General features: G+C 45.4%; 1 protein-coding gene across 9 annotated transcripts in view; it reads left to right on the plus strand.

Moving 5' to 3' along the window:
* Positions 1-26,531, plus strand: part of LOC134358823 (lactosylceramide alpha-2,3-sialyltransferase-like) — a 38,448-nt gene continuing 11,917 nt past the window's right edge. For 2 of the 9 annotated variants that reach the window (XM_063071351.1, XM_063071359.1), the window contains exons 1-7: positions 37-271; positions 3,785-3,855; positions 5,226-5,287; positions 10,584-10,707; positions 13,117-13,466; positions 14,517-14,703; positions 17,970-18,128. In XM_063071351.1, the coding sequence (XP_062927421.1) occupies positions 5,250-5,287; positions 10,584-10,707; positions 13,117-13,466; positions 14,517-14,703; positions 17,970-18,128 (858 nt within the window). In that variant the 5' untranslated portion in view covers positions 37-271; positions 3,785-3,855; positions 5,226-5,249. Of the gene's footprint in view, positions 3,856-5,225; positions 5,288-10,583; positions 10,708-13,116; positions 13,467-14,516; positions 14,704-17,969; positions 18,129-20,029; positions 20,078-26,531 lie in introns of those variants that run through there. The other 7 variants (XM_063071358.1, XM_063071354.1, XM_063071353.1 and 4 more) reach the window with 7 other exon arrangements.

Below are 26,531 nucleotides of genomic sequence, written 5' to 3' on the forward strand. Positions count from 1 at the left end.
ACCTACTAGTTCGATTCGATCGGGAGTCATTCCAGACACACGCCCCTAGAAGGTAGTAGGTACGTGGACAAACAGCTGTAACTTGACAGGTTTAGCCTGCTGCCAAATTGTTTATAATTGTCAACGTTCATATATTATTCATGTTATGAACTGAGACCTGCCTCTAGCGCTCAGGGAAGATATTTTGTGGTAAATCTATTCCAAGTGGGATTGAAGAGGCAACTTGATGGGCTATCCAGCAACTGGGACGACATCTTACAATTGAACCCAGGTTTGTTCGTGCAATATTGCGTGAATAAGTATTGCTGTGATGGACACCAATATCAGGTAAGGGTGGATTTTGTTTCTAATGGATACCTGGGGAGTGCGGTGAACGCCTTACCGTGTCTCTAAGGAGGTGAGTGCTCCGTGGAAACGTTTACGCTGTATCGCTTTATTTACGCAGGTCCTCGGAATAAAGATTAGTTTAGGAACATGGTGCATGGGGGGAAAAAAATTGAATTGAGTTGTTTGCATCAAATCGGTGAAGTTTGTGCTGGGCAGCCAGCATAGCACGCCAACTCACTCACCCTACCCGCACATCTTTGGAATGTGGGGCGGTAACTCAGTCACGGGGGATCTTACAGCTAACGCTGGAAAGCGTGTTTTTTTTTGCTCACCGTTGTGCTTCTTTGCTGCGCTAACCGCGGGCAATGCAGTTGTCATGGTGAATGCATTCCGTATTATTGAGCTTCTAATGACTTCATCAGACAAACTTCTGCAGCCAGGCAACTACACTTGTGCCACAGAATTACGGGTCTTTGCTTTGAACATTCACCTTTATAGATTGGTCCTTTGCAAGTTAGCTCAATGGGTTACGAAACTCGCTGCTGTAGGTGTAGATAACGCCGGTTTACACATTGCGCCTCGGTGAACGATAATCCTTCCTGAGATGCTTCTCCGAGGCTTGGCAAGTAGTTGGGTCAAGTAGGAGACACAGATACTTGTTACTTATGTTAAGTACCCATGTACTATTTAAAGCAGAGCACAGTCCCCCGCCCCCAGAAACACTGCAGTCCTGTCTACCTTCAAAATATGGGGACATTGACTTAAAGATTGGCTTTATTTGTCACGTTCACGTCGAAACATACACAATCAGGGGATGCACCGGGAGAAGCCGCAGTTAGCGCCACATTTCCGGCACCGACATCGCATGCACAAAACTTCATAACCCTAACTCCTATGGCTTCGGAACCTGGGAGGAAAACCGGAGCGCCCGCGAAAAACCCCACACGGTCACAGGGAGAAGCTGGAATCGAAGTCCGATTGTTGGTACTGTAAATCATTCTGCTAACCGTTACATAATCCTGACGCACTCTACACCACTGTACCGCCACGGGCGCACTACTCCCCGTGAGAATGATTAAAAACCAAACTAAACCTTACTGAGGCCACACCACCCAATAACGCCCACGTGACCAATTAATCCACTAATCCGTACGTTTTGGGAATGTGGGTGGAGACTGGAAATTCCACCATCACGGGGTGAATGTAAAAACTCCTTACAGACAGCAATGGAATTAAACCCGGTTCATTATCATGGGGTATCTGAAAGACTCGGGTTTATTGTATAGAATACAGGGAATGCAGTTATTTTCCCTTCTCCTGTTTATCCAACGGTCCACATTCCAGTCTAGCAGGTAATGCACCTTAAAACTGGTTTGCCAGCCGCCATAAAACAACACAAGAAGGAGAAGAACCCGGTTCGTTTGGCACCACGATAGCGTTACGCTAACCGCCATGCTTCTATGACTCTCAGAAAGGAGTTCAAACGCAATGATTTCATGTATATCTACTGCGCATGTCATTCGCTAATAATTAGCGAATAATGAGTGCATCGCCCACTCTTGTAAACACAAGAGAATCTGCAGATACTGGAAACCCCGAGCAACACATGCAAGTGCTGGAGGAACTTCAAGTCCACTCTTAGAGGAGCCTATCTTTAAACCTGCACCGGTCTGCTTAGCATTCCATCGGTGCATGCAATGTTCTCGGATGGGATGCTTTAATCTGTGGCATCTCTGAGGACAGGGCAGGGCACAGCCGATAAGCTTTTCCTTAGGAGATCTGTTTGTTCGGCGTCTTAAATTAACACGTATGAAACGGGGTCTTCTCAAGACAGAGTAGAAGAAAGGAGCGAAACCGTATCGTTCAATAATGTCGTGGTTGATCTGACCGTGGTTCTTTCTGAACCTGGTGACAGATCTTATGGTGGGTGAGCATTTTGAAGACAGTGACCACAACTCCCCGACCTTAACCATGGTCTTGGACAGGGATAGGAGCAGATGGTATAGGAAAGTACTTAATTGCGAGAGGGCTATTTACAATGGTATTTGGCAGGAATTTGGCTGAGGGCAGCTGACACCAACAGAATCAACAAACTCATTCGTAAAGCCAGTGATGTTCTGGGGATGGAACTGGACTCTCAGACGGTGGTGTCTGAAAAGAGGATGCTGTCTAAGTTGAATGCCATCTTGGACAATGTCTCCCATCCACTACATAATGCACTGGTTGGGCACAGGAGTACATTCAGCCAGAGACTCATTCCACCGAGATGCAACACAGAGCATCATAGGAAGTCATTCCTGCCTGTGGCCATCAAACTTTACAACTCCTCCCTTGGAGGGTCAGACACCCGGAGCCAACAGGCTGGTCCTGGACTTATTTCCATCTGGCATAATTTACATATTATTTAATTATTTGTGGGTTTATATTGCTATGTTTATACTCTATCCTTGGTTGGTGCAACTATAATGAAACCCAATTTCCCTCGGGATCAATAAAGTATGTCTGTCTATCTATCTATCTATCTTAGCAACGTAAATTGGGGGAAGGATGTATTGGGAAATGTAGAGCAGAGGTGTGGGTACTGTTTAGGAAGCACTTGCATGGGGCTCTGGATAGGTTTGTCCCACTGAAAAGGAAGGTGAAGGGGATGTGGTGTGTTACGTACCCCGTAACTGGGTTGCCAAACCAGCAGAAATGGACAACTTAGTTGGAGTCTGGTTTAACAGAAACTAATAAAGTTTTATTAAAGAAATAAGTAACACAGTACTCTAATCGTAAGGATATAAATGCAACAGATTAGCAATGATAAAACACACATGTAGACAGAACTAGGGTAATAGGAATCAACCAAGCTCTATCGCAGTCTAGGGGTAAAATGATCAGTCTCAAGTGACGCAGAGTTCAGTTCAGCTGAGTACAGTTCACAGTAATCGCTGTTGTGCCGTTAGAGAGAGAGAGATAGAGATATTCAAATCTGATTCAGCAGACCTTTGATGTTCTTCGCAGTTGGCTTTCGGGCGGACCCTTTTTTATGTCTTCTGTGGTCACCAACTGTGACCCCTCTGCTCCGGATACGACCGTTCTTCCGCGGTGAACCCGGCACCCAGGCAAGGGTGGACACACACACCAGGTTCCTGCCGATCGTACCTTTTCACCCTGTGCATCTATGGTCGGTTCCCACGACCAGACCTCTAAATTGGCACCAACTTGTGGGGGCACACTGCTCTTCCAGAGTCTCGTTATCTCGTGATCTCGTGGTGTGTGTCGTGCCTTAGCGAACCTGTTCTTTTTATCCCCCTGCTGGAGTATCGCCTGTCCATCAAACTTCAAACAGTTCAGGTTCAAAGCAACTGGTCTGTCAATATTCTGAAATGTGTTTCTTTCTCGTTAATCTCTCTCTTCTCTCTTATTAGCATTTTGAATGTTTCTCCATTGTCTCTCTTATCTCTCTCATCAGCATCGATCTTCTGATAACTTGGTTTGTCGTCACATGTGTAACATTGAGACAAGAGGAAGAAAGAAGCAAACGTAAGCACAGATCAGACAAGACTCTTGAGAGTTATAAGGTCAAGAAGTGTATGAAGGGACTTAGGAGAGCTAGAAGGGGAGTGAGAAGGAAGATCTTGGAAAGTAGAATTAAGGAAAATGGCAAGGTGTTCTACAAGTGAAGAACAAGAGGATGACTAGAATGAGGGTAGGACAATCAGGGGTAAAAGGGGAAATTTGTCTGGAGATAAGGAGTTGGGGAAAACTTTAGTGAATACTTTGTTTTAGTGTTCAGCAGAGAGAGGGAGTATGACAAATGTGAGATCAGTGTTAAACAGGCTACTGTGCTGGAGCATGGCAAGATTAGGAAAAAGGCAGCTTTAGAAAAACACTGGTCACCTGAGCTGGATGGGAAATACCCCAAGTTACCATGGAAAGCAAGGGAAGAGATTGCTGTGGCTTTGATGATGTTTGCATCCATCCTGGCCACAGGATTCGTCCCAGAGCACCACAGGGTGGCAATTGCTGTTCTACTGTTCAACAAAGGTAGTAAGGCTAATACTGAAGGGACTTTGAGAGATCTGTGGTCGTGGACACAAAGATCCCTCTGTTCTTCCATGCTGTGATTAACCTTCAAGTTCAACCTTCCAAAGTGTATCACTTCACAATTTTCCAGAGTGAACTCCATCTGCTAATTCCCCACCCAGCTCTGCGCCTGGGTCTGTCTAAGTCCTGTGGTAACCTTCTACTGTACCCACAACTCCACTAATCATCGTATCATCTGCAAACTTGCTAGCCCAACCATCCACTTCCTCATCCAAGTCATTTGTAAGATTCCCAAAGGATAGTGATACCAGAACACATCCCTGTGGAACACCTCGTGAAGTAACCCACTCCAAACTAGAATCACTCTCTTCAGTCTCCTCATGAGGATTAAATACAAACAAACATGTACACAAATGTCTGTGTGTAACCTCACCCAGGCCCTTATGATTTGTAGTAAAAATTCATTTTTTTAATTCTCCATTGTAATAGGATGAGATGTTAACAGGTGCTGGAGCCGTGGTAGCGTAAAGGTTAGTGTGACGCTATTACAGCTTGGGGTTGTGTGCAGTTACCAGAGCACCTAGGGCAGGGGTTTGTGACCTGGAGTCCATGGTCCCCCTGGCTTAATGGCATAACAGAAGGTTGTGAACCCCTGACCTAGAGAAAGCCTAGGGAGAAGGTGTGAACACACCGACAACACCCGAAGTGCGGACCGAACTCGGGTCTCCGGCGCAGCCTGTGCATTGGCCCGTGCTGGATTATGAATTTAAGTAGCTAATCAGTGCGGGGTCAGACTGAACAATTCAGCACACGGAGCGGGACCGATTATTTAAAGCTCTTTGTCTTTTTCTACGTGTTTATTCCAGGTTTCTGACTCAGTTGAGCACCCCATGAGGATGGATCTGTACAGAAGCTGCTTCAGTGGGAGGTAAACAAAGTAACCTCAAAAGGAAGAATCCAAACCTCTGACCCTCACACACCTACCGATCTTGCGGGATTATTTCGCCTACAGCCCTCACCTCCTATGTCCTTCCCCACCTGCCTGTCACCCCTTCCTTAAACAGTTCCACCTATCATCTAGAAGCCTCTGCCTCTAACTTTCTTCTCCCCCCCCCAATAAGACATAGGAGCAGAGTCAGGCCATTCAGCCCACCAAGTATGTTCTATTCTATCATGGGTGATTTTTTTTTTCCCCCTCAATCCCTCTCATTCTCCTGCCTTCTCATGGAAACATTTTATTCCCTTACTGAGCACAAACCTGTCAAACTCCACTTTAAATACACAAGATTAGGGGGGAAGAATTAGCTTTATTCATCACACGTATACTGTATCGAAATAGAGAATAAGAGACTGTGTGGGTGCTGGGGAGAGAGAGTGAAAAAGGCGACATTTGCGTCAACGACCAGCACAGTTCGAGGACATGCTGGGGGCGGCCGGCAAGTGTCGCCATGCGTTCGGCACTAACAGAGCATGCCCACAACTTACTAACCCCGACCCGTATGTCTTTTGGAATGTGGAAGGAAACCAGAGGAAGCCCATGTGGTCTCGGGCAGCGCATACAGACTCGTTACAGACCGCAGTGAAACCCGAACGCCAATCGCCATCACTGACACCGTAAACCACTACGCCACAGGCTGGCCCACTCTGTATCCAGTGACTTGGCCTCCACAGCTGAATGTTCAAAGCCAATTTATTATCAAAGTACCTATACGTCACCATGAACAACCCCTGAGGTTTACTTTCCTGCGGGCATTCATAGTAAATACAGAGAAATGGAACAGTATCAATGAAAAGCTGCAGCTGGGTAGGACAAACAAACAAGCATTGTGCAAAAGACCACAAACTCTACAAATACAAAAAATAAAATCAATAAATTCCTCTCTCCGGCGACTGTCACCTCTGCGAGTTTCAGAATCCGGTTTACTATCAGCGGCATGGCGCGAAATTTGTTAACTTAGCAGCAGTTGTTCAATGCAATACATAATCTAGCAGAGAGAGAGAGAAAATAAAATAATACATAATAAATAAACAAGTAAATCAATTACGTATATCGGTGTTTTTGTCCCACTGATATGATGGACTGAAATCGAGGCTTGCGCCTACTCCGGCTGCTTGGTGGAGCAGATCTAAGGACTCAGTTTGGTTCGGACTGCTGTCGCTTGTTTCCATTGTTTGCATGATGGGTGTTTTATTTCCCTCTTTCTCTGCGCGGTGGTTGTGGGTCTTTCTTTTTCTAATTGGGTTCTTCGGGTTACTGCACCAGCAAACCAGGTCCAAGGCATAAGCCAAGGGGAGCAAAGTCGGAGCAGAGGAGGGGCAGACTCGAGGCCCTTCTACCTAAACCGAGAGCGAGGTTTGATTGACCTAAGCACCAGGCCGATCTGGAAAGGTCAGGTAGATGCGGGAGGGGTCCAGGCCCAGAGTGTATCAATGCGACAGGACCTGGTCCTAGAGCGAGGAACGACCCGATATTTGAACAATTTAAACGCTGGGCTGGAGGGATTAAAATGGCGGGGTGTCGGGACCAGAGGCAAGGGTCGGAGCGGTTCTGCTCACTGCTCCTGCGCTGTTTGCTCACTGTCCACCGCACTGAGGCTGTGGCCGTGGACTGCTCCAGGGTTCCGCCATGATAATTTTGCCACTGTTACATACCTCGTGGGTACCCTGTGACTGTCTTATGACCATGATGTAATTGAGTATCTTGTGAGCATGATGTAATGGTCTTGTGATGGTGCCGTGATGTAATTTTCCTGCCAGTGTGAGGTCACATGATGTAACTTTCCCGCCAGTGTGAGGTCATGTGGTGGCATGTTCTCAACAGGTATATATAGGGGAAACCCCTGTTGTCACACAGTTAATTCGTCAGCTAATTCGTTAGTTACTTCGTTATACTGCGTATTCGTCTCATGACGCAGTTTTGTTTTAAAGTGGAGTTTTTACTTTCTATTGTAAGGTACAAAAACGTTGTGCCAGCAGTTTCACCAGGCGCTGCCAGTTTTTGTTTGTTGCACGTTTGGTTTACCTTTACAGTCTAGTATTGGAGAGTGAAGACCTTACTAAAGTACGGGAACCCAAAGGATTGAGTAAAGTTGGTGTCGTTCGGTGGTTTTATAAAGGATCGACCTTATTGAATCTTCATTCGGGAATAGTGGCCTGCATCTGAGATAACCCCTGCAAGATCAGGAAGGTTTGTCAGTGTTCACCCTCCAGGAAAAAGGTCAGTTCCTTTAAGCCGCTTTATTTCCTTCATCGTGAATTCTTTGGACAAGGCATCTCTCGGCTGGGATCAGCAGTAACATCACGTCTTCGAAGAAATCAGTTTTCAGGGAAGTCTTTCCTTATTGACTGTATAAATCACTTGGACTTTTGAATTTACCACTTTAAGATCTGTTCCAGAGCTTGGCTGTTTGTTAAATGCCGTATAGCAGTTAACTTCCAGTTAAGTTAGTCGTTTGTTTACTTTTCCACTAGTGTTGAGCAGAGTTTAATAAATGTTTATGTTTGTTTATAAACCCTGACTCAGTTCTATATTCATTGTTGCTGATGATATAACACCACACACTGAGAGGCTGATTTATAATTGTGCATCAAAAGTACACCGTAAGGTACGGTGTAACCACGTACTCTACGCTGTACTCTATGCCAAACCCTACGCCATAGCCTAACGCGCACCTCTCCTAAAATGTAACTACGCGTTGCGACGACGCAGACCGAAACAACTATGATTGGTCAGCTTGGTAGCATCACATTTTCTTGTACGCTGCAGTAGCTTCCCAATGGGCGACTGAAGGGTAGGGAAGGAACTCTGGCTGCAATGCTTTCCATAAAGCTTTACAGACCTCCGAAATTATGGAGGACCCTGTGCTTGACGCCAGTTTGTAGCTAGCTGCTACAGCCTGTTGACTTCCACCTGAAGCTAAAACTCGAATGGTGATTGCCAGTCTCTGAGTATACTGTGCGTACACTGATGTGAAATAAATGGTTGGAGACGATGAACCAAATCTTCAAATCTACCTGCCGACATCCAAAAATATTTGAAATGCATTTCCTCGTCCATGTCTCTCAGCGGCCGGACAAACACAGAAAATTCACCCTCCTTCAGTTTCAGTCGCCATTGTTTGAAGTTTGAGTTTCTTCGTGTTGAGTTTCAACATGAAGAAACTCAACACCGTGGCATAGAAACCCCACCGCCAACTAGCATTTTGGCAGTGAATTGCAGAGCGATGCAGACACACCAACGCACAAGTATAAATGCTCACAACGGCGTAGGCCACTTGCGCAGGCTACGGCGTAGGCTAGTACGCACAAGTATAAATCAGAGGCCGTGGACTGTTCCGGGTTCATGTCTGAGAAATCACTATCATTCTAAATGCTGTTTACTTACTTCCATTGTTTGCACGATTTGTCTTTTATTTCGCTCTGTGCGTCGGGTGTTTGACGGTTTTTTTAATGGGTTCTTTTGGGGGTTTCCTTGCTTCGTGGCAGCCTGTAAAGAGCTGAATCTCAAGGTTGTATAATGTATACAGAGTTTGATAATATATTTTGAACATTGAACTTCAATTCTGCCATTGTCGGTGAGGAGTTTATGTTTTCCCCATGACCACGAGCTTTTCCTACAGGTGCTCCAGTTTCATCCCACATGCTGAAGGTGTACGGTCAGGGTTAGTCAGTTGCGGTGGCGGAATCATGGCGACTATGTGGGCCGTGCCCAGCACATCTTCTACCCAAACAATGCATTTCACTGTATTCTTCAGTGTTTTGATATGCCTGTGACAGATAAAGTTCATCAGTAGATCTTTTGTAGTTTCTCCCTGTAACAGTGTGGTTTCCTTCAAGCGCCCCACGTTTCTTCTGCACTTCAAAGTTGCGCAGGTTAGTCGGTTAACTGGGCAGTGAGAGCTCGATGGGCTGGAAGCGCCTGTACTGTGCTTCCTCATCGAAATAAAACATCTAAGTCTTAACACGTTTTAGACTGAATTAAAGAACTGAACAGGGTGGAGCAGTGAGGGAGAGCAGACATTAAAGCTCTCAGGAATGGTAAGCCGCGGGGGGAGATGTGTTGTGGAGACACGAGGTTGGGCAGCATCTGTGGAAGGAACTGGACTGTTGATGTTTTGGGTCGAGACCCTTCATCAGGACTGAAAGAGTAGAAGGGAGAAAGCCAGCGTAAAGGAATGTGGTGGAGCAAGAGGTGACAGGCTTCAGGTGGGGGGGGGGTACTAGGGGAGGTCTGACACTTTTCATTCTCCTCCTGATCTACCTAGTTCCTCCTACACCCTTCCCAGCCCCCACCATCCTGTTTCATTCCCCTCCCCCACCCCATCGTCCTATCAGGCACACACTGCCCTCGCCCGTTCCCATCTGCCCTCCCCACCTCCCTCACTTGATTCCATGCTCCACCTTCCTTTCCCATCACATTTCACCATCTGCAGCCTTTTGTCACCTCCACCCATCACTTCTCAGCCTCTGTGGCTAATCCCACACTCCCTTTTTCCATCTGCCCATTATCCATTATCACCTGGATCCACCGATCACCTCCCAGCTTCTGTCACTGTTCCCACTCTCCCCTCCTCCATCTACCCATCATCCCTCCTCACCTGGATCCACCCATCACCTCCCAGCCTCTGTCACTGTTCCCACTCTCCCCTCCTCCATCTGCCCATAATCCCTCCTCACCTGGATCCACCCATCACTTCCCAGCCTCTGTCACCGTTCCCACTCTCCCCTCTTCCATCATCCCTCCTCACCTGGATCCACCCATCCCCTCCCAGCTCTTTCCTCCTCTCCCCTTTCTCTCCACTTTTTATACTGGCTATCTCTCAGTCTCGGTGCAGAGTCTCAGCCTGCAGTGTCCATTTCTCCACCCCTCCCATCGCTGCTCCAGCATTCCACCAGAGTTCCACCAGCATTTCGTGCGTGGGACCTATACTGTGCTGCTTGCCATCTTGTCCTTCTCCTCTGAGCATCCGTGTTTGGTAGTTGTCTTTATCTACGGTCATTGACTCAATCAGCACAAAAGCAGGCCCTTCAGCCCATAATGCTATGCTAACCACCTAGACTAAAATCTATCCCATTCACCAGCACCTGTCCCGTAGCTATCTAGGCCTTCCCAGTTTAAATGTATTTTGCAGTGCTTGGCTTTGGTGACTTCATTCAGCTTTCAGTGTAAATATCCCAGTGCCTCCACACTCCCCTCACCCTGGTGCTGCTCCTTGCCCCTCCAGGTCACGGTCCCTGTTGGCGTCACTATCGCTCCTGGCTGTGTGCTACCTTCTCCTGCTATTCCCGGCCTACCAGAAGCGGCGGGATGTCCGGAGGGATTACAGCATGTGGACCGGCAGCATCGCGGTACGTAGGAAGCCCGGGCTCGGTCTGGCCGTCGCAGGGGAGAGGGAGGTTGCAGGGGCAGGGGCGAGCACCATGACGATGAAGATAGATGAGTCCAAGGGTTGGCACTGAGGCGTACCCTGGTGGCATTGGTATTTAGTGCAAGAGTTTCACTCTACAAGAATCAGAATCAGGTTGATTATAAACAGCATGAGAGTTTCTGCAGATGCTGGAAATCCAGAGTGACACACACAAATTGCTGGAGGAGCTCAGCAGGTCAGGCAGCACCTATGGAGAGGAATGAACAATCAACATTTGGGGCCAGCCCCTTCATCAGGACTCAGGAAGAAGGGTTCTAATGAAGGGTCTTGGCTTAAAACATCGAATGTCTATCCCCCTCCATAGATGCTGTCTGACCTGCCAGATTCCTCCTGAATTCCGTGTACTATTCAGGTTATTCATCACTGAAGTATAAGACCATAACATACAGGAGCAGAATTCGGCCATTTGGCCCATCAGGTCTGCTCCAGCATTTCATCAAGGCTGATCCAATTTCCCTCTCAGCCCCAGTCTCCTGCCTTCTTCCTGTATCCCTTCATGCCCTAAATATATTGTGAAGTAACACTCACAATGCGCTGGAGGAACTCAGCAGGTCAGTCAGCACCGGTTGAAAAGATTAGTCGATGTTTCGGGCCGAAACCCTTCGTCAGGACTGAAGGAAGAAGTTTGGGAAGGGTTTGAAGAATGCTGGTAGTTGAAAAAAAGCAGTAATTTGAAAGACAAAGGGGTGGGGGAGGGGAAGCAGGGAGGTGATTGGCAGGAATTTACCAAGGGGCTGTTCACATGTTCCGCCTCCTTCTACTACTGCACATTGTTCTCCTGCCAATCACCTCCCTGCTTCCCCTCCCCCACCCCTTTGTCTTTCAATTACTGTTTTTTTTCAACTACCAGCATTCTTCTAAACCCTCCCCAAAATTCTTCCTTCAGTCCTGACGAAGGGTTTCGGCCCGAAACGTCGACTGATCTTTTCAACCGATGCTGACTGACCTGCTGAGTTCCTCCAGCGCATCGTGAGTGTTCCTTTGACAACAGCATCTGCAGATTATTTTGTGTTGTGAAGTAAGCTGTTTTGTGGCAGCAGCATAGTACAAGACATAAAAATGATTATAAATCACAGTAAGAATATCTAAAAAATAAATAGTGCAAAAGAGAGCAAAAATATTGAGAACTTGTGCATGGGTTCTCGGACTGTTCAGAAATCTGATCGCACGGGATACCGGGAAGGCTTCTGCCCATGATGGAGAAGGCTGAGTTACAAACCTCCGCAGCTTCTTCCCATCCCGTGTAGTGGTACCTCCACATTACTCAGCAATGAAACACCCAGGACGCAGTTGGTTAAGGGTTGTGGGTGAAGGCAGAGCCCCAACCTCACTGGGAGATCCGCGTGGACCATTTGGCCTGCTCCCTGCTCTGGTTCTTCTCTCCAGCGTTCCAGGAGCAAGTGGGTGTACGCACCGTGAGGTAGGGCAGCCTTCTCCCTGCGCTGGCCTCCTCACTCCATCACTTTGCACACTCCCGCTCACAGCCTCCCTCCTCAGAGATCGAGGCCAAGGCCAAGAAAGCACGGCGCACCTCTACTTCTTCGGAAGGCGAAGGAAATTTGGCACGTCACCAAGTTTTGCAGACGCGCCGCAGGACGCATCCTACCTAGATATGTCACACGTTGGTGTGGCAGCTGTTCTGCCCAGGACTGTAACAAACTACAGACGGTTGTGAACACAGCCCAGTCGACAACGAAAATCAGCCTCCCCTCCACTGACTCCATGCGCAGTTCTCGCCACTTTGGGTGAGCTTCCAGCATTCTATCTGGATACATCACGGCCTGTTCTACCAACGGTGCAGCACGTAGCCGCAAAGAACGACAGAGCTGTGGGCACACACACCGGCACATCTCACGAAGCGGTACATCACAGGGTCCCTGAGGTGGTGGGAATGGATTCAGCAGTGACATTTCACAGGTAGTTAGACAGGCACTTGCACAGAATGGACAGAGATGTGTAGGCAGATGGAATTAGTTTAAGTTGGCATCATAGTCTGCATAGACATTGATGGCTGAAGAGTGTAATCACGTGTTGTACGTTTCTATCTTCTAATTAAAAGTCTTCTACCTTCTCTCCCCTCTCCTCCCACCCCTCTCCCACTTCCTCCCCTATTCTCCCTCTACACATCCTCTCCCAATCAACTTGCCCCTCCACTCCCCTCCTTCTCCATCACCCTGTCCTTCTTCCTTTGTTCCTTCTCTTTCCCCTCCCCCTCTTCCCCCCTCTGTATCCACTCCACCTCTGCCCTTCCCCCTCCATTCCCCTCCCTCCCTCACCCTCCCACTCTCCACCCCCTCCCTCCCTCGCTCTTGCCCCTCCCTCTCTGCAGCAGCTCCACAACAAAAGCCAGAGGATCGTCTCCAGCCGGTGTAAGTCAAACTTCAGCCGGTCCAAGCTCTCCAAGCTGTATCCCGGGAAACCGCTCGGCAGCATCCCAGTGTTTGTGGGCCGAGGCTCGAGCGCGCTGTTTGGCGGCCGAACTTACGGGCCTCCGTTCGGGTTCCGAGGCTGCGAGGAACAGCTTCAGGAAGCAGCTGAGCTGCTGCCACAATCTTCCGGGGGGATTCCGGAGGAACTGGTGCCGTCGGGCTGCAAGAGGTGCATCGTGGTGGGCAATGGAGGCATCCTGGCCGGCAGCAGACTGGGCCCATTCATCGACCGGCACAGCATCGTGATCAGGTGACCAGCCTTTCACCAAGGCGGTGTCTCGCTAGAGCGCGATTACAGCTCAGTATCATTAGGCATGAGGCAGGCAAGTTCAGAGAGCTAAAGCTGAACTTTATTTATCACATGTACGTCAAAATATTGAAACATACAGTGAAATGTTTATATTAAATCGAAACAGCGAGGATTGTGCAAGTGTCCCCACGTTCCAGGCGCCAGGGTACCCATGCCCACAACTCTCTATGTCTCTTGGAATGTGGGAGGAAACCAGAGCACCCGGAGGAAACCCACACAGTCACGGGGAGAACATACAAACTCCTTAAAGACAGCGTTGCGAATTGAATCCTGATCAGTGATCGCAGGCGGTGTAATGCAATTGCACTAAACCCTGCTGAAGGGTCTCGGCTTGAAACATCAACTGTTTATTCCCCAACACCGATGCTGCCTGACCAGCCGCGTTCCTCCAGCATTTTGTGTCTGTTGCTCAGAATTTCCAGCATCTGCAGAAGCGCTTGTCTTGTCAGTCACAGCAGAGGTTTACTGGATGTAATTAATTGAATCTGAAATCAGCTAGATTGCCAGCACACTTGGGGAGTGGGGGGGAGAAACACAGAAAGGGGACAGAGGCTTGGGACTTGATCACATTGAATAGGTCAACAGGCTCGAGGGGCCATATTCTTTCTCCCTTTCTCCTTGGCCCTTGATTGCCTGAGTGCAGTTATTCAGGATCGGGAAATCCTTTCTTTCTCTAAGCGTATGTTTTGTGCTTTATGAGAAATATTTGTTTACGCTATTAGAAATTGCTTATCTTTATATAATTTCAAACCATATTTTAGTCCACTGGAAATTGCAGTTGCTGGAAAATAATTGTGTGCATTTTGTTTTAATGACAAATCAGCACTTTATAGTTCATCAATGCAAAATGTTGGCATCAAGTTATTTATTCTATGGGATTTCAAAATGTGGGTTTTGGGTTTAAATGTGAAGTTAAAACGTTGGATTAGTACAAGCTTATGGAATGTTTTTAGTGATGACAGGTTCCATTCTCTGTCTCTACCCCATCAGGCTGAATAACGGGCCAGTGTCAGATCATTCCCGAGACGTGGGCACAAAGACTACTCTGCGCATTATGTATCCAGAGGGTGCTATCAAATTGCCTCAGGAGTACGACCCAGACTCGTTGTTGGTTGTGGCACCCTTCAAATGCACAGACCTTACTTGGTTAAAGGCGATGGTCCGAAAGGAGCCACTGGTGACTAAGTGTTTCCGTTCCCCGATGAAATGTACCTTTTCTTTCAAACGTGAAACTTTGTAAAGAGTAAAGCTGCTGTTTTAAAAATAAAAAGGGGGCCACACTAGGAGAATTTTGTGAATTTCTGGTTGCCCCATTTACAGGAATGGGGTGGAGGCTTTGGAGAGGGTGCAGACGAGTTTCACCAGGGTGCTGGCTGGATTAGAGGGTTTGAGTAAAAGGAGACATTAGACAAACTTGGGTTCTTTCCCCCAGAGTGCTGGAGTCTGAGAGGAGACCTGATAGAGGTTTATAAAATATGACAGGCATTGAGTAGACAAAATCTTTCTCCAACGGTCAAATACCAGAGAATATGCAGAGAGGGGGAAAGTTTAAAGGAGATGTGCAGAGACCGGCAGGGGCCTGGAACAGGCTGATAGGAGGAGTGTTGCAAGCAGATACAACAGTGAGTTTCAGAGATTCATGAAAGTGTTGAGACCTGCACCATTACCATAGCCTCCCATACCCCTACCATTCATGGACTTATCCAAATTTTGGTTAACCATTGAAATCAAGCTCCTATGCATCACTTGTGCTGGCCCCTCATTCCACATTTGCACAACTCTCTGAATGAAGAAGTTTCCCTTCATGTTCCCTTTAACCGTTTCACCTTTCACCTTTAACCCATGACCTCTGGTTGTAGACGCACCCAACCTCAGTGGAAAAAGCCTGCTTGCATTTACTCTATTTAATTTTGTATAACTGTATCAAATCTACTCTACTTTCTAAGGAATGAAGTCCTAACTTATTCAGTCTTTCCCAGCAACATCCTTGTAAATGTTCTCTGTACTCTTTCAACCTTATTTACATCTTTCCTGTAGGTAGGTGACCATATTGCACACAATACTCCAAATTAGGCATCACTAATGTTTTACACAACTTCAACATAACGTACTGAAGATCAATGTGTCAAAAGCTTTCTTTATGACCCTGTCTCCTGGCAACATTATCTCATGGCTTGAACTCATTCTCCTGACTAATGAAGGCCAACATATCATACGCCTTCTTAACCACACAATCAACATGCTGGGTTATTTTGAGCAATCCAAGATCCCTCTGTTCTACTATGCTAAGAATCCTGCCACTAACCCTGCACTTTGCATCTTCTTTTATCAATCAAACATTGGATATGTTACCAAATGGAAAAAGGGATTAACATAATCAATTGAATTAGTTCTGACAGAGTTGGAAAGTCTTAGCAACAACATGTTTAAAATTTGTTTGTTGGTCCTGGTGTGAATATCACTGCCAAGACCAATATTTACTGCCTGTATTGCTTGCTGGCATCTGCACATTAGTGGCTCTGGAGATACTTAAAGGAGAGACTGGATACACTGGGCCTGTTTTCAATTCAAGTTCAAGTTTATTGTCACCTGACTATACATACATGTGAACCAAACGAACCCCCGACCATGGTGCACCCACAAAACATATATCACACACACCACATAAACCAAGCTATTAATAAGTTAATAAAGTATTATTCAAAATGCAAGTAGTGTATAGCACAGGTGAACAGCTCGCTGTCCTAGTGATCAGACTTTGATGGTGGCAGGGTATTCTTTCGTCTCACATCCTGAGGGAAGGAGCTGTAGCCCAGACTGGCAGTCGTAGTCCTGATGCTCCTGTACCTCCTCCCCGATGGCCATGGGTCAAAGAGATTGTGGGATTCAACCTTTTGTATACAGAGGGTGAAGGGTGATGTCACAACTAGTAGGGAGGGAGACCCTGATGATCCTTTTGGCAGATATTACTATCCTCTGTAGGGCCTTGCAGTACTCTCGATGGTACTCCTGTAGAAAGATGTTAGAATGGGAGCAGGGAGTCTTGCATGTCTATAAGAAATAGGAGCAGGAGTCGGCCATCTAGCTCATTGAACCTGCTCCGTCATTCAATAAGATCATGGCTGATCTGGCCATGGACTCATCTCCACCTACCTGCCTTTTCCCCATAACCCTTAATTCCCCTACTGTGCAAAAATCCATCCAACCTTGTCTTAAATATTCAAGATTCAAAAAACTTTATTATCATTCTAACCGTACATCAGCTCTGCAGGGCAGAATGAGACAGCGTTTCTCAGGAGCAGTGCAATCATAACATAACAAACGCAACACTAAATAATAAACATAACAATAAATGGTAAAACACAACAGCCGCATGTCAGTTAAAATCAAGTTATAAGTGTCCAGTGCAAGTTAAAAATGTCCAAAGCAGAGTCAGGTGGAGCAGCTATTTAGCAGTCTGACTGCCAGCGGGAGGAAGCTGTTTAGTAGCCTTGTGGTTTTAGTTTTGATGCTCCTGTAACATTTGCCTGATGGCAGAAGAACAAACAGTTCATGGAGAGGGTGTGAGGGGTCTTTAATGATGTATCGTGTCTTCTGGAGGCATCAGCTCTGAAAGAGGTCTTGTACAGAAGGTAGGGAGACCCCAATAACCTTCTCTGCTCCCCTAACCACCCTCTGCAAGGCTTTTTTGTCGACAGCACTGCAGCTGGATTACCAGGTTGTGATGCTAAAGGTCAGCACACTCTCAACCATGCCATATTTACTGAGGTAGCCTCCACTGCTTCATTGGGCAGAGAATTGGGCTACTCCCTCAAATCTTGAGGCTATATCCCTTCAACCTCCTCGGAAAGTGTAGACGCTGCTGAGCCTTCTTCACTAGCGAGGAGGTGTTGTGGGTCTGGGTAAGATCGTCCATTATGTGCACACCAAAGAACTCTCCCCTATAGTATAGAAGGCTGAGTGATTTATCAAAGTATGTAATATCATGAGGGATGTAGATAGTGTGAATGGTCATGCTCTTTTTTCCCCGTGATAGTGGAATCTAAAATTAGATAACACTGGTCTGAGGTGAGAGGGAAAAGATTTGGAGGCATCCAGAGGGCAACTCTGTCCACAGAGAGGGCGGTGGGTTTTCACACTGAGTGAGCTGCTAGGTGAGGAGGTAGAGGTGGGTACAATTACGATGTCTAAACACAACTTAGACAGGTCCCCAGCTATAAATAGATTAGAGCACTATGGGTCCAAGGGTACAGCATGGTAGCTTAGCGGTAAGAATAATGCCTCACCACACCAGCAACCCGGGTTCAATTCTGCCGCTGTTTGTAAGGAGTTCCTACGTTGTCCCTGTGACCGATTGATCGGTGGCCCTGTGACATTGGCTGATGGTCTGATTTGCAGGAAAACTTACAAACTTCACCATCTTGCCTTGTTTTCTCTCTACAGAGCCTTTGGCAGAAGTTGTGGTTTTGGCAATCGGTGCCCGAGCTGATCCCTTTGGAACCGCACAATTATCGGATCCTAAATCTGGATATCATTAAGGAAACAGCGATAATCTACCTGGGCTTTCCAGAACCAACCTATATCTGGTGGAGATGGAATCAGGTACTGGTTTTGCTCTTCACCATCACTCTGTTTTTTTTAATGTACTGTTAAAAGTTCAGAGTAAATTTATTATCAATGTACATATATGTCACCATATACAAACCTGAGATTCATTTTCTTGTGGGCATTCACAGTAACATACAAAAACCACAATAGATCACACCCAACAGGACAGACCAACAACTAATAGAACCATAGAACATTATAGCACAGAAACAGGCCTTTTGGCCCTTCTTGGCTGTGCCGAACCATTTTTCTGCCTCGTTGCACTGACCTGCACCTGGACCATATCCCTCTAACCCTCTCATCCATGTACCTGTCCAAGGTTTTTTTAAAGTTAAAAGTTTACCACTTCATCTGGCAGCTCATTCCACACTCCCACCACTCTCTGTGTGAAGAAGCCCCCCACCCCCCAATATTCCCTTTACACTTTTCCTCCTTCACCCTTAACCCTTAACCCATGTCCTCTGGATTTTTTCTCCCCTAGCCTCAGTGGAAAAAGCCTGCTTGCATTCACTCTATCTATACCCATCATAATTTTATATACCTCTATCAAATCCCCCCTCATTCTTCTACGCTCCAGGGAATAAAGTCCTAACCTATTCAACCTTTCTCTGTTACTCAGTTTCTCAAGTCTCGGCAACAACCTTGTAAACCTTCTCTGCACTCTTTTCAACCTTATTAATATCCTTCCTGTAATTTGCAAAAGAGGCCAAACTATGCAAATACAAAAAGAAATAATAATAATAAAGTAATAAATATCAAGAACATGAAGTGAAGAGTCCTTGAAAGTAAGTCCATAAGTTGTGGGAACAGTTCAGTGATGAGCAAGTGAAGATATCCCCTCTGGTTCAAGAGCCTGATGGCTGTTCCAGAACCTGGTGATTTGGATCCTGGGGCTCCTGCACCTTGTTCCTGATGGTAGCAGTGGGAAGAGAGCATGGCCTGGATGGTGGGGGTCCAAACTGATGGATGCTGCTTTCCTGCGACAGCACTCTATGATCTGTAGATGTGCTCACTGGGGGAGGACTTTACCCATGATGGACTGTCTTGTATCTCTTCCTTTTTGAAAGCTGTTCCATTCAAGGACGTTAGTGCTTTCATATCAGTGTGTGATGTGTCACGTGACCAGCAACAACAAATATAAAATTGAGTCAGGTTTTAAAAACAAACAAATATTTATTAAAGCAACACATATCAAAGTTGCTGGTGAACGCAGCAGGCCAGGCAGCATCTCTAGGAAGAGGTACAGTCGACGTTTCAGGCTGAGATCCTTCGTCAGGACTAACTGAAGGAAGAGTGAGTAAGGGATTTGAAAGTGGGAGGGGGAGGGGGAGATACAAAATGATAGGAGAAGACAGGAGGGGGAGGGATGGAGCCAAGAGCTGGACAGGTGACTGGCAAAAGGGATATGAGAGGATCATGGGACAGGAGGTCCAGGGAGAAAGACAAGTGGAGGGGGGGGGAACCAGAGGATGGGCAAGGGGTATAGTCAGAGGGACAGAGGGAGAAAAAGGAGAGTGAGAGAAAGAATATGTGTATAAAAATAAGTAATAGATGGGGTACGAGGGGGAGGTGGGGCATTAGCAGAAGTTAGAGAAGTCAATGTTCATGCCATCAGGTTGGAGGCTACCCAGACGGAATATAAGGTGTTGTTCCTCCAACCTGAGTGTGGCTTCATCTTTACAGTAGAGGAGGCCGTGGATAGACATGTCAGAATGGGAATGGGATGTGGAATTAAAATGTGTGGCCACTGGGAGATCCTTTTTATGTATTTATTTATTTATTTATTAAGCTCTGCTCAACGATAGCGAAAAGTATTCACATGACTAACTTAACTGGAAGTTAACTGCTATGTGGCAACTCTAGAACAGTTCTTAAATTGGTAAATTTGAACTCAGTCCTTACAGTGGCAAATTCAAACACAGTCTTAAAATGGTAAATTCGAAAGTCCAAGTGATTTACACAGTCAATAAGGAGAGACTTCTCTGGAAATGGATTTCTTCGAAGACGTGACGTTACTGCTCCAAAGGATTCACGATGAAGGAAATAAAATGGCTTAAAGGAACTGACCTTTTCCTGGCGAATGATCACTGCAAAAACCTTCCTGATCTTACAGGGGTTACCTCAGATGCAGGTCACTATTTCTTATCGAAGATTCAATAAGGTCGATCCTGTATTAAACCGCCGAACAACACCAACTTTACTCAATCCTTCAGGTTCCCATACTTTAATAAGATCTTCACTCTCCAATACTAGACTTACAATAGAAAGTAAAACTCCACTTTAAAACGAAACTGTGTCATGAGACGAATGCGCAGCATAACGGAGTAACTGACGAATTAAATAATGAATCAAACTGCGTAACGACAAGGGTTTCCCCGTTATATACTTGTTGAGAACATGTCATCACATGACCTCACACTGGCGGGAAAATCACATCACCTCACCATCACAAGACAATTACATCATGCTCAGAAGATACTCAATTATATCACGGTCATAAGACAGTCACAAGATACCCACGAGGTATGTAACAGATACAACCAGTCAATATACTCCACCACACATCAATAGAGTTTTCTCAAAGTTTTAGATGGCATGTTGAATCTTCACAAACATCTATGAAAGCAGAGGCACTGTTGTGCTTTCTCCCTTCTTTGGAGGCTTTAGTAATAATCTTTCAAAAATCAGTAGATTCTGGAATGGTTCCCAAGGACTGGAAAATTGGAAATGTCACTTGACTCTTTAAAAAGGGAAGGAGGTAGAAGAAAACAAATTATAGGCCAGTTAGCCTGATGTCAGTGGTTGGAAAGATGTTGAAGTCTGTTGTTAACGATAGGGGGGGATTCGATAGTACATGGAAGCATATGATAAAACAGGTCGAAGTTATCATGGTTTCCTTGAGGGGAAATCTTGCCTAACAAATCTGTTGGAATTCTTTAAGGAAATAACAGGCAGGATAGATGGAGTCAGCGGATGTTATTTACTTGGATTTTCAGAAGGCCTTTGACAAGGTGCCACACGTGAGACTGCTTAACAAGATAAGAGCCCATGGTAATACAGGAAAGATACTAATATGGATAGAATATTGGCTGACTGTTAGGCAGCAAAGAGTCAGAATAAAGCGGGCCTTTTCTGATTGGCTGCCAGTGACTAGTCATGTGCTGCGGGGGTTGTTGTCGGGACTGCTTCTTTTCACGTGTGTGTCAGTGATTTGGATGAAGGAATTGATGGCTTTGAGGCCAAGTATGCAGACAATACGAAGATAAGTGGAAGGGCAGGTAGTGTGAGGAAGCAGGGTGTTTGCAGAAGGACTTAGACAGATTGAGGGAATGGGCAAAAAAGTGGCAAATGGAATATAATGTAAGGAAGTGCATAGTTATGCACTTTGGCAGAAGGAATAAAGGTGTGGAATATTTTTTAAATGGAGATAAAATTCTAAAATCAGAGGTGCAGAGGGACTTGGGAGTCCTCATGCAGGATTCCCTAAAGGTTAACTTGCAGATTGAGTCAGTGAGGAAGGCAAATGTAATGTTAGCATTCATTTTGTGAGGACTAGAATACAAAATGCAATGAAGTAATACTTTATAAGGCGTTGACCAGACCATACTGAGCAGTTCTGGGTGCCTGAATGGGCTGCAATTGGAAAGAATCCAAAGGAGATGCACGGGAATTATCCCAGGAATGGAAGGGTTAACATATGAGGAGTGTTTGATGGCTCTGGGCCTGTATCACCAGAGTTTAGAAGAATGAGGGGGGATCTCAATGAAACCTATCAAAGACTGAGTCTGGTGTAGTGTATTTAAGATTCAGTAATATTTGAGTAATGTTGTTTCATTAAGCATTCTTTGTTTACAAAATTCATTAGATTATGAAGACACGCAGTCCTCTTTTATTGTCATTTAGTGATGCATGCATTAAGAAATGATACAATATTTCCCCCGGTGAGATATCACAAAACACAGGACAGACCAAGACTGAAGAAAAACTAACAAAACCACATAATTATAACATATAGTTACAACAGTGCAACAATACCATTACTTGATGAAGAACAGTCCATGAGCACAGTAAAAATTTCAAAGTCTCTCAAATGTCCCACATCTCACGCAGACGGGAGAAGGAAGAAAACTCTCCCTGCCATGCCGACCACAATCCAAATCTGAGTCATCCGAAAACTTCGAGCCTCCGATCAGCTCTCCGACACTGAGTACCGAGCACCATCTCTATCCAAACGATTCGACCTCAATCTCGATCACCAGCAGCAGGCAAATCTGGGGATTTTGGGGCCTTCCCTCAGAAGATTCTCGATCGCCCAGTAACAGCGGCAGCGAACCTGCGTTTCAGAAATTTCTCCAGATGTTCCTCTGTGCTTTCACGTCTGTCTCCATCAAATCAGAATTGTCCAGGGTCTCTATTTAATGGATACGATATCATTTTCATTGGAGGGCTGTGCCGGGTTATATATAAGTATGCGAATTGCATACATCATTCTTGCCATCACGTCCTATATGACAGCTTACTAAAGAAAACTAAGTATAGTATACAAGTTCACATTGGCTCCTGTAATTTTCCCTCTTAGTTTCTGGAGTTACAAAACAGAACAGTGGCAACGAAGAAGTTTTAAAACAAACCCAGGACTACTATTTACCTTTTAAAGCACTGCAACTTTTTTCTTCAGAAGGGAAGAGAGACATTTGAGTTATAACAAAAAAGGTGCAGTTTTTTTTCTTCAGTGGGGAGAGACACATTCCAGATTACTAAAACAAGGCAGAAAATAGATGAAATTCACAGGTTCATAAACAGTGAGTACCCAGTAATAATAACAATAAGAAACAAATAAAGAGCAGAAATAGCTGGCTACATTAGAAAGATAGACAAATTCAATTACATAACAGGTAACTAGATGAGATATACTGAATTAATTGAGCAGTATTATAAAGCAAATTAAATAGCCATTTAGAAAGGAGTGCCAGGTTTGCTGAGCACAGTAGGTGGAAAAGCATACAGATTGCTTAAAAGTTTGACTGCTCCAAGCAAACTAGCAAAACTGAGCTTTGATGATAACATGAAAGTAATGCATAAACATTTAGAAGCAAAACAGATGATTGTAGATGTTTTAGGTTTCATAATCAGAATCGAAAGAAAGGGAAGTCCCTTTCAGTTTATGTGGCTGAATTGAAGAAATTGCCCGAGCATTGTCAAATCAGCAATGGGCTTAATGATGCACTGAGAGATTGTTTAGCTTGAAGATTCTTACAAGAAAGCATACAAAAACAACTTGTAACCGAAGCTCACCTCATATTTAAAAGAGCAGTTGAAATGTCTGTATCGATGGAAACAGTAGCCAGAGATGCAATTGAGTTTCAATCAGGATTGAAAGTTAGATAAACAAAATCGCAACATCTAAACAGAAACCTGCATGGCCAAACAAATTGTGTTACCATTGTGGCAGAGGCTTACATGCACCAAGAGCAATGTAGACTTAAAGGCAATACTTGCAGAAAAATTCAGCAAACTAGGACATGTAAAAAAGAGCATGTTGGGCAGACAAAAATAAACGGACTGCTCAGGGAAGAGAAAAGAATTTAAAAAGTCAAGTTGCAGTTTTAAAAAGAGCACTAATCTGCATACTGTTGATGAAAAAAATCTGATAATGGTAAGAGTGACACAGGACAGAGAGGCCTTGAGATTTACAATGTGAAAACTAACAAGAGACGAACAACATGGCTTACACCAGAAGTGAATGGCAAATTAATTAAAATGGAGCTGGACTCTGGCTTAGCTGTTCCAATCACTGCACAAAATGAGTTTGCACAGCATTTCAAAGATGAAGCCTGCAGATACCCAGATAAGAAATTATACTAGAGAAAAGTCAACTCCTGTGGGAATGACATTTATAACAGTGAAATACAACAACCAACAAGCCACTTGGGGCTTGTACTGTATGTGGTAAAAACAGGAGGGCCAGTATTGAGGGGTTGGGATTGGCTGAGAGAACTACAACTTGATTGGCGATCCATCCACCATTTGCATGCCACATCCCCTGCAATAGAGTCAACTGAAAGTGAATGAAGAAAGTTACTGGATGATGCTACAGCAGTGTTGATGGATGGCATTGGAAAACTCAAATGTATCAAGGGTTAAGTAAAAGTGCCAGATCCAAGTTTAACAAAGCCTGTCCAGTTCTTTATGCCATCTCTGATAAAGCTGCCAGTGTGGTAGATCGCATGGAGGCTGAAGGAATTCTTTCCAAGATTGAGTGGAGCCTATAGGCAATGCCTAGAGTACCAGTAGCCAAGAAGGATAAGTCCGTCAGGATCTGTGGGATTTTAGGCTCACCACCAACCCAGAATTGAAATCTGATCAACACCCTCCGCTCAGGATAGAGGATATTTTGCAAACCTTCCTGGAGGGAAGCACTTCAGCAAAGTGGCCATAGCTGAGGCCTACCTACAGATGGAGATGGAAGAAGAGTCCAAAGTGTTTCTCACCATAATCATTTACAAAGGGCTTTATCGCTATAATAGGCTTATTTATGGAGTAGCATCAGCACCTGCACTCAGGCAGAAAGCTATGGACCAGGTACTAGGTAGTACCTGGATGACACCCTTGTTACGGGTGAGGATGACGAGGAACATCCCAAAATCTGAAGACATTGTTGAATGATTAGAAGATTATGGACTCAGAGCACAATGCAACAAATGTGAATTCTTTAATCCAAACATCACGTACAACGGTCACATCATTAATGCACAAGCATTACACAAAGATTACGCCAGCGTTCTGAAGAGATTCAAGCAGTAGTGGATGCCCTAAGGCCAAAATACATGTCACAGTTGTGGTCTTTTTTAGTATTTGTCAATTACTATAATAAGTTCCCGCCAAACCTGGCATCTGTGCTCGACCCCTTTAACTCACTTCTACAGATCGGGAAGAAATGACAATGGACAAATACGGTGAGATGGTTTTCCAAAGGGCAAAAGAAATGGTGACATCACACATCATGATCCACATCGCCCAATGAAGTTTGTCTGTGATGCCTCGCCTTATGGTATAGGTGCAGTCACATGTTATGAGTGATGGAAGTAAACTCCCAATAGCCTTTGCATCACGTTCGCTTACTGCTGCAGAGAAATATTACGCACAGGTTGACAGAGAGGCCTTGTCCGGTTTGGGATGTCAAATGTTTCAACCAATGGGAGAGAGTTTATCCACAGTACTGATCATCAACCACCTGTGTCCATTTTCGATCCACAGAAGGACATTTCACTAACAGCACTCTACACAAATGCGGAGGTCGGCTCTGTTTCTTGGAGAACACAATTTCAAGATCGAATTCAAGAGAACAACTACTCATGGGAACGATGATGGATTGTCCCATCTACCCTTGGAAATGGAAATACCTTAATAATCTACAAAAGAGGAAACTCCTCTTGACATTTTTTTTTAGATTATGAAGACACACAGTCCTCTTTTATTGTCACTTAGTAATGCATGCATTAAGAAATGATATAATATTTCCTCCGGTGTGATATCACAAAACACAGGACAGACCAAGACTGAAAAATCTAACAAAACCACATAATTATAGCATATTGTTACAACAGTGCAACAATACCATAACTCGATGAAGAAGTCCCTGAGCACAGTAAAAAGTTCAAAGTCTCTCGAAAGTCCCACATCTCACACAGACGGGAGAAGGAAAAAAACTCTCCCTGCCGTGCCCAAACACAATCCGACTCTGAGTCATCCGAAAACTTCGAGCCTCCGATCAGCCCTCCGACACTGAGTACGAGCACCATCTCTATCCAAATGATTTGACCTCAATCTTGGTCGCCAGCAGCAGGCAAAGCTGGGGATTTTGAGGCCTTCCCTCCGAAGATTCTCGATCGCCCAGTAACAGCGGCAGCGAACCTGCGTTTCAGAAATTTCTCCAGATGTTCCTCTGTGCTTTCACGTCTGTCTCCATCAAATCAGAATTGTCCACGGCCCCTATTTAACGGATACGATATCATTTTCACCGGAGGGCCGCAAACGCGCAGCGCACTGCTATCTCCCGCCGACCATTTTCTCCCTAATGCAAATTTAAAGTCTGCTTATTACAGCAGAGATGATCCAAAGGGAAATCAGAAAAGACTCAACACTGTCTCAGGTCTACTTGGCAACTCATGATGGTTGGAATGTGCAGCAGAAATTCCAGTTCCTCCATTTTTACTAGCACCGGGACGAACTTGCCCTTGACGGGGTTTGCCTTATGTGAAGATTGAGAGCTGTGGTACCATCCAAGCTGAGAGCTAAAGTGTTGGATGAGCTACATGCCAGTCATCTAGGCGCAGTCAAAATGAAAGTGTTGGCTCGTAGCTTTGTCTGGTGGCCTGGGATAGTTCAGCAGATCGA

Source organism: Mobula hypostoma, chromosome 19 (genome assembly GCF_963921235.1).
Source record: "Mobula hypostoma chromosome 19, sMobHyp1.1, whole genome shotgun sequence".
In the NCBI taxonomy this organism is placed as follows: domain Eukaryota; kingdom Metazoa; phylum Chordata; class Chondrichthyes; order Myliobatiformes; family Myliobatidae; genus Mobula; species Mobula hypostoma.